The 9285-nt window shown below is 46.4% G+C and overlaps 1 gene segment (V, D, J or C); it reads left to right on the top strand.

Moving 5' to 3' along the window:
* The window catches only part of LOC101997979, an 11124-nt gene extending 3336 nt beyond the window's left edge, over positions 1-7788 (top strand). The window contains 3 exon segments of the C gene segment in view: positions 446-769; positions 6966-7123; positions 7363-7788. Of these exon segments, the coding sequence occupies positions 446-769; positions 6966-7123; positions 7363-7371 (491 nt within the window).
* The last annotated feature ends 1497 nt before the right edge of the window (positions 7789-9285 follow it).

Raw genomic sequence — 9285 nt, 5'->3', positions numbered from 1 at the left:
AGAGAGAGAGAGAGAGAGATCACCAGGTTGCAAGATAGAAAGCCTATGATTAGTCTGGCCTTCAAAATACAAAATGTTGGCCATGGAGAGTAGACAAGGCACCAAAGAAACAAAGCCTGGGTCTATTCGGGAGGCACTGGGTGTTCCTGGACACTGAACTAGAAAAGGGACCAGGAGAAGCAATGTCTTCAGCATAGGCCTTTACTTACCAAGCCCTTGGGTCCCAAGCAGAGGTAACTTTGTGACCCAGGTGAAAACTCTTCCCACCCCACCTTAAGGCTGTCCAATGCCCCTCCTACCCCTATGTTCTCCTTCCTCCAACACTGCTCAGGCCATCGCTGTAGTCAGATAAGAAAAGAGGGTGTCTCCATCCTCTCAAAAGTTTCTAGATACTTCCAGGTCAAGTGTGACAAGATAATACACCTCTTACCACTTCTTCTTGCAGAGACTATGGCACCCAGTTACCCCTCTGTGAACTTTCTGGCCACATCCACCTATCCTGAGATGTCATCGTGGCTCATGTGTGAGGTTTCCGGCTTCTTCCCCCAAGACATCAATCTAATATGGCTGAGGTTCCAGAGTAAAATAAACACTTCGTACTTTGCCACTGCCCAACCCACCCGAGAGCCTGGGGGCAACACGTTCCAGACCTGGAGTGTCTTGAGAATACCAGTCACTCTAAACTCTTCACTTGACACCTACACATGCGTGGTGGAACATGTGGCCTCACAGACCAAGCTCAATGCCAGCAAAAGGCTGGACATAAGTGGTAAGTCACAACTGGGTAAGAATGACAAGCAAGTCCAGCACTGGGTGCCTGTGATAAAGAAATATTCCTGTTTGGGGAGGAGAGGTCTGCACTGTCTGAAGAAAAGGGACACGTGCTTATCTGTTTCAGTTCAGAAGAAAGAGCTGCACAACACTTCCTCCTCCCTACAGCTCTTACATTCTTTCTGCCCCTTCCTCCGTGGTGTTCACTGAACCCTGGAGAAAGTGATGCAAGTGTTTACCTACTTTCTTAGGCTACTTTCCACAGCAGCTTGACCAAGTATGAATCTCCCCAGTAACCACTACTGCTCACTGTGTAGTGAAACTTCCCTCCATAAGTGAGGTTGGTAGTAATAGTTGTCTGTGGACATAAATGCAAATGCTTGCTATCCGGTTTTACAAGTTTGTGGCATCCATTTAACAAACAATAGCAGTTGCTTCTCTACTGGAGCCTATGACCTCCCCAGCCATGAGTTGTTTCCCTGGCTTCTGATACCAAACATGAATCTCCTACTATAGAGCAGAGCTTAAATCCAACAGGAAAGAACTAGGTTGCACCCATAACTGTCATGCCACTATTGCACCAGTAGGCAGATCTTAGATGGCAAGTTGGTTAGTGTAGCACTCAGAGTCCATAGTCAAGAACAACTGCTGACCTATATAACATCTTCCAGCACTGCAAAGGCTAGCCAGAAGGTAGACAGCTTCTACCTCAATCCTAGCCTCTTTTCTCTGTCATGCAGCCAAAGTTTATGGAGTCATTAGCAGTAGGAATTTGCCATCTAGCTCTGGCATGGAACTAACATCAGTGATGTTAGCCTTTGTGGTTTATGGCTTCTCAAGGGCATCTCTCATTAATGATTAATAAAGAGGTAGCCCACCCTAGCACTGGGACTTTCATTCAATGAACTCTAGATTTTGGGAGTTCCATGTGCCTTCCATGTCTGCACTCTGTGACTCCTCTTAATGACTCATTGTTTTCTTCTATCAACCCAGGTTGTAAGGTAGGTAGAAATATCATTGACTCTGGCTGTTCTCAGTCACCTTCTTCCTAACAATGTTTGTAAAATTATTGCCCCTCTTATTGCCAATTCTCTATGAGTGCCTATATACAAAACACTGTGTTGGGTAAAACCCTTACTGGTGGCTTTTCCCACTGCATTCTCATATAGAAGGCCCATGACAGCGTTCACAGAGGCGAGAACACACTTACATTTCTCACTGAGATGCATAGACTTTTATGAAGTCCACCTGACAACCCCATATGGGACAGATAGATGTACATATTTGCCCACCATGCATCCATCATGTATAGATGTCAAATCAGGAACAGACCTCACCAGTTTGTGGAGCATGCAGAAGGTCAGAATATTTCAAGAGAATGCCAGAAGCTTTCATTATTTTCTAGCCTTCAAAATTCACAAGCACAGAATTTGGCTTTCTGTGAATTTTTTCTCTGGAAACTTTAGCTTAACACAAATTTTGCCATATTTTTTTAGTGACTTGTACAATTCCCACTTTCTGCTCCCCCCCCTTTTTAATATTCTCCCAAATGTTTTAGCACCTCACAAACCATACTCACTCATTTTTCTGAATCATTCAGGTCTACCAGAGTCTCGCCTAACTCTTAAAGATCGTATGCCATAATGGAGCTCAGCAAAGTCACGGAAGCCTAATATCTGAGTTAATCCCTATTGAGTCAACCCCCTTCTTAACATTTCAATAAACTCACTCTTACCACTTCAATGAATTGAGCATTAAACGATATTTCTCATGTGTTTAGTTTCTTCAGCAGGGACTTTAAATTGTCTTTGAGTCCTGTCGGACATATGTGTAGACCTCAGTCAGTAATAACCAAGAATCCCTAATGTGCAAGTCTATTCTGCTTTTATCCCAGGAAAGGCTGTTTAGCACAGGTCTAATTGGTTTCTCACTCCCTTACAGTGTGGCTATTTCCTTTGAATTTAAAACATTCCCTCTTGGAGGGAGCTAGATATTGATGGAATGGTTTTCCATGTATCACCTCGGATAAATGCAACCTTTGTCTCAAGGAAGGATGAATAGTTCAGTTTCTCAATTTTCCACTTTGTGCCACTGATCCTATCCTCCTTAGTGCACTTTGCCTCCAGGCTATGAATCTTTCCCCCTTCACTGCCTTATTTTCTTCATGGGTTCCAAGTTTTCAGATCTCTTTAGCAGAGATCTAATCTGTACTGCCTTTCCTTTAGCCCCTGCCAGCTCTAAGTAACAGCAAGCCAGCATCTCATCATATTCTTTTCTCTGTTTTTCCTTCAAAATCAGAGACCAAAGTGGAAGGCAGCATCTGTGTGTCTTTTTTTTTCATTGTATTCTTTCTTTACACAATCAAGATTTTCTAGAGGCAGTCAGCTTAGCCATAGTCACACGTCTTACCTCACACGGCCAAGACATGCACCACAGTCAGCTTGCCATGCCATTCCAGGAGTTACAAAATGTCCTCTAGTCTAGCATCCATTTGAGTAAAACCACACACTGTAGACCCAATTCAAGAAGGCATATCACCTCACACCATGTAAAAGACAATGATCAGCCAAGAGTTCCTCCAAAAATGTTCCACTCTTGGACAAGCCAGATTTGGTGACAGGAGCTCCTATCACCCCCAGAAGAGAGAAAACACCCAACTGCTGCAACAGGAAACATGCCATCCCACACCACAAAGATGTTATGTCTTTGATACCTTAGATCTGGAAGCAGAGAGTCATTTATCTCATTCCTCTCTCTCACCTGCTGGAGAGCCTACAGGACCATGACTCAGGGTTGCTGTAAATTTCACATATGCTGGGGTTGGAAGCATCCAGACAGGCTTCACCTGCAAGCCCCTAAGTATGAGTATGGTAGGGATAGAGCAGGCTGTGGAGGCATCTGCAGGCATCTTCATATGTGGTCAAGTTGTGCCCTCAACATACCAATTTTAGGTAAGCCCTGTTCTCAGTGTGGCCTTCAGAGCCTGGGCCCAGATCAGCTACACTCCCCACTTAGGCCTTGACCGTGTCACAGTACATCCACAACCCCCTACAAAAGGGACACAAAATTAAATAACAGGGTGGGCCTACAGCAACCAGATGAGACCATGCCAGGCCCAGGCAAGCTGCCAGCCTGCCAGCCTTGGCTCTAGCCCTTGAAAGCCTGGTCTGTTGTCTATGCCTCAGGATCTCGGGGTCCTAGCAGTGAGAAAGTCCTGAAAAGGCCACTCTTACTGTCTGGCTGCACTGTATTGACTGAGGAAAAAAACTACACCCCACTGCCTCTCATGGGCCAACCTCCTGCCAGGTGAGGGAGTCTAGAACTATTTCCCTGGTGTAGAAGCCTCATTACTGCTAAAAGGGGCCTGTCCCCAAATCAGTCTCTTCTTTTCTCCTGTGGCATTCCCCCCCCCAAAGAACACTAAGGTTCTCCCTCACTTGCCTCCCTCAGGATCTCTCTGAAGACCTTGACAGGTTACCCTTAGTTCTAGGGTTAGGCCAGCATCAGTACCCTGCTGCACACACTCACAGAGCATGCTCGGGAAGCCCGGGAGTGCTCTGTGGTCCTCCTCATTAGAAAAGACCACCCCAAGCATACCTCTCTATGTCCTCTCCCACTTCCCCTCATCCTGCCCTTTGGTCTGCTCCTATGCCATGCTTCCCTCTTCATGAGATAGCTACATCTGCCTAAGTCCCACACAATAGTCCTGTCACCCCAGCTCCTGAGCACTGCAGTGTTCTTACTCTGACACCAGCACCTCTTAGCTCTCCACCAATGCCTCTGTGAATCCCGTTCTGCCCCTCCCACCCTTCCATCACTCTGCTGCCAAGACAATCTCTTAAACATTGTGTGTCTGCAAAGATGTGGAAGGACATTTGATTAGGCACTCAGGCCATGGCAAAAGAAATGTACCAAGTAAACTTTTGACATCACAATTTTATTTAAAATTACTCTTGAGCCAAGGAACCAAAAAAGCTCAGGGAGACTGCATTCCCAGGTGAGGAGAGAGGGCTCCTTCATTCTGTCCTAGGCACAGACAGACAGAACAACGGACCATCTGAAAGAGGACATCAAAAAATCGACCAAAACTTTAATGAATACCTTAACTGGCAAGAGGAATAAGAACACAGAAAAGTCCAAGATTCTGAGCTAATCACCACTCACCCAACCTCCCACATAGGACACCACTAGCAAACAGACCCTGGGAGCAGAGCTTGGGAGTAGCAGATTTCCAGTCTTGCACCAGCTCCAAGGCCTGCTAATGTAACAGACTGACTCTATCCCAAAGCACCCAGAGCCAGCAAACCCAGTTCAGTTTCCAGTTCCAAAGAGCAGGCCTTCTCTGCCTGATGGAGGAGGGGATGTGCACCTCTGTTTCACCCCTAGACTCTGAAATTCCCATGTATACAATATCTAGCATGTAATCAGCAATTACAAGATACAAAGTGATTGATAACCAAGACAAAAACAGTACATAGAATTAGACCTTGGGGGTATGAATTATTAGAACAACATTCATAGTTTTCTTTAGAATATTAAATCCCAGACCTTTGAGGGTGTGACAGAACTCAACCTCTCCCTCTAGAAAGTCTTCTCTGAGCACTTTTTGTCCACAGTAGGCCCCAGAGAGATTCTACTGTTGGAGAACCCTCTCGCCCAGCCACCTGCCGCTATTTCTCGCTTACATGAGTTCTTCCCATGATTCTGGGACTCCACTGCCTCCTGGCAGAGTCAGACAGCCCTCCCAGGAGCTATCCTGTTCCCGCCCTGGCCTAAGACCTTTCTGTGCTGAATGACCATCATGTCCACTGTCTGGTTGGCTCACTTACCTCTGTATTCAGTTGCCTCATACTGCATGTGGCAAAGAAAGTTGCTTTTTTTATGTTCTCAGTAGAGTGTAGAGCAGTACTTCTGTAAGTTACAGTAAGAAATGATCACCAAATAAATGAAATGAGCAAACACAAGCAACCATTTTACTTTCTCTTATCTGTGGGAACTGTCCCAAGGCCTCCAGTGGATGCCTGAAGCCATCGGTGTTGTCAAGCTCTGTGTTGCTTCAGCAGTCAGCCTGTGGCTGAGGTGGGTCCTGGCTGACAACAGACAGGCATGCAGGCAGCTTGAAGGGCAGACAAAGTGGGGGCTGCCATTCCAGGCAGAGCAAGAGCCCATCCCACTGCTCCAAACCGTAATTCAAAACAAGTGACTTCTCAATGTCATGTTCTCCAACCATAGGTAATTGAAACTGGAAACTATGGGTAAAGGAGACTGCTGAGTGATTCTTATGCTAAGATTCAGTGGTCTATAATGCTCACACGATTTCAGTACTTACCGCCATTATCTGGTGAAATGTCTTCAGGCCAGCCCATTCACAGACACCACAGTGACTCTGCCTAGTACTTATGGAGTGGACAACCCAGGCAGCCCTGTGACCCACCTGCCTTGGTCTTTCACACCTTGAATTGGGTTGTGCTTTCTATGGAAGTGCATTTTCCTAGATCTGCACACCAGCTGTCACTGTGTCTGGTCTTGGACCACTCTTCAGTCTCCAGCAGGGATTTCCATACAAACGTTTAGTTATGACATTACCTTCCTTAACATCTTCTGTTCCCTCCTATTACCCTTAGGGTTAGGTTACCATGACTAGGATGCTTTCAGATCTCCGCCTCCACCCGCCAAGGCTCAGAGGCCCCTTCCTTCTGACTCCCAGGATAATGCTCTTTCCTAATGTTTGCACCGTGCACACTATTTTTTCTTTGAGCGCCACCCCTCCTTCTCTGTCTCTTTCACGTCACATGAGAAGGCCTCTCCTGGGCAGCCTGCCTCCTCTGGCCACCATTTTTAGGTCTTCTGAAGTAGCAACCCATCTCCTGCACCATTCAGGTGGCAGAGGCTTGCATTCACATCAGGTTTAGATTCAGATCTGCCTAATCTCACACAGACCAATCTATGAGTGAGACTCTAGGAACCAGCAGGCTATAGCGAAAGGTAGGGTGGAAGGGCCCTGTGGGGCAAAACAGTTAGCAGGCACCTTTGAGGGAAGGTAGTAAGTCCTGGTGAGGAAGGATATACAAGCAAAATGTTGCTGCTGTGAAGGACAGCTGTAGCCTCAGCTTCGGTGAACAGGAGAGCTGGTTAATAAGGAGTGAACCTGTTGCTGTGTGGAGGCCTTCTCATGTGCACTATTCCTTCCCCAGGCATGGCCAACACCTTCCCCGACTTGTGCATCAGGGATGAGCAAACCGACAGCTACCTGGACATAGATGAGGAGAACAGCCTGTGGCCCACAATGTGCACCTTCGTGGCTCTCTTCCTGCTCACACTGCTCTACAGTGGCTTTGTCACTTTCATCAAGGTGGGCCTCCTAACCCCTCCCTCTCCACCATCTCTGGTGGAAGTGTGGAAGGTGCTCTTGTAGAGACATCCTGAAACCCGTCAGCATTTCTGGAGTGGCTGGGATGGGCTAGGGGATATACCTATAATGGGGGTGGGGGGACATGGTCACTGTCCAGCTTCTGGATCCTATTCTAGCTCCTGGGCCCTGCTCTGTTTCTCAGACCAAAGCCCCTATATGACCCCAAGGTTCTCTGGCAGGTGAAATAGACCAGGACAGCAGCATCCTGCAACTAAAGAAATAAAGTGCTTTCCCTCAACATGAAGCCCACAAAGAGGATGTCTTCTATGCAGAGAAGCTCCAGGCTATCCTCCCAACCCCCTGCTCTCCACCCAGCCTCTCAGACACAAAATGACTGGCATCCTTGGCTATAGGCAAAGCAGGGGACATGCTGCCCAAGTCCTACTCCCGCTATCCTCTCCCTCCTGCCAAGCCCCCATCCTCACATAAACATGCATGGTGCACTCCACCTGCCTCCTGCTTTTTCGTTTCCATGGTCTGGATAAACTCAGGTCACAGCACATAAGATCTGAGGCAAACAATGGAGGGAAAGGTCACTCAGGAGGGGTGTCAAGGACACACTGAGGAAAACTGTTTAGTGAATTTAGGCATTCCCCTCCCACCCTAAACACACAATTGACTTCACACATATACATAAGCATGGATGCACACACATGCATATGTTCACATCACAGTCCCTCAAACACAATACACACACACACACACACACACACACATACACACATATGCATACATGTATATACCTACTCACATGCACACAGACTCACATCAGGGCCTTAGATGGCAGAAATGATAACTGTGGTCATTTGAATAAGAATGGCCCCTACAGGCTCATATAGTTGAATGTTTAGTCACCAAGAAGTGGAACTCTTTGATAGAATTAGGAGGATTCAAAGGCTCATGTCAGGCCCACTGTCTATCTATCTCTCTGCCTATGGATCAGGATATAGACTCTCAGATGTTTCTCCAGCACCTTGTTTGCCCACTGTGATGACAATGAACTAACCTCTGAAATTGTAAAGCAGCCCCAATTAAATGCTTCTTTTATAAGAGTTGACCTGGTCGTGGTGTCTCTTTACAGCAATGGAACAGTGACTAAGACAGAAACTATTCCATATGCCAATCCGTGTGTTCTGGCTCCTCATCTTACTACCTGTACAAGACCCTGAATCCCTGTATTTCCAGTTCCTCCATCACAAACATTGAAAGTACACAGCTATCTAAACTGAGGTGGGAGGGTCAATGTGAAAGGGACTCAACAAAGAGGTTGGTATTAGACAATATGTGGGAAATGCCACCTTCTTGTTACCTGCTGTGGACTGATTGTGTCCCCTAAATTCATGCTGATATCCTTCCCTCAGTGTATCAGAAGGTAATGAGACCATGAAGATAGAGTCCTCATAATTGGGATTAGTGTCTTCATCAAACAACTCAGGAGACCCTTTGCCCAGACACAGTGAAACAGAGCTATCTATAAACATGGAAATCAGTACTATAATACATGGAAACTTCTGGAACCTTTGTCTCAGACCTCCTGCCTCAGAATTAGAAGTATATTTCTGGTATTTATGATCCTTCGGTTCAAGGTATATTTCTGTATACCTTAATGTGCACCCAAGCACACTAAGGCATCAGCCAATATCCTTAGGTGTGATGATGAGTCTAAATGAGACCTGACTCATTCTTTTTTCATGTTCTATTATTTATTTATTTTATACCCTAACCGCGGCCTCTCCTCCCTCCTCTAGTCCCATTCCCTTCCCCCACCTCCTCTTCGCCACCTCTTCAGTCCTCTTCTCCACTGTTTCTGTTCAGAAAGCGAGAGGCCTCCCCTGGGCATAAAGATGGCATATCAAGTTGCACTAAGCATAAGCACATCCCCTTGGATTTAGGCTGGGCAAGGAAATCCATTATGAGGAATAAGTTCCCAAGAGGCAACCAAAACATTAGGAAACAATCCCTGCTCCTATTGTTGGAGTCCCACAAATAGATCAAGCTATACAATTGTCACATATATGTAGTGGGTTTAGGTCGGTCCAGCACAGACCCCTGGTTGTTGGCTCAGACTCTATAAGCCACTTGGGATTTGTTTCTGTGGATTT

This window comes from Microtus ochrogaster, chromosome 1, assembly GCF_000317375.1.
Source record: "Microtus ochrogaster isolate Prairie Vole_2 chromosome 1, MicOch1.0, whole genome shotgun sequence".
Taxonomy (NCBI): domain Eukaryota; kingdom Metazoa; phylum Chordata; class Mammalia; order Rodentia; family Cricetidae; genus Microtus; species Microtus ochrogaster.
Note: the sequence above shows the minus strand (reverse complement) of the source record. Positions and strands in the feature narration are given on the sequence as shown.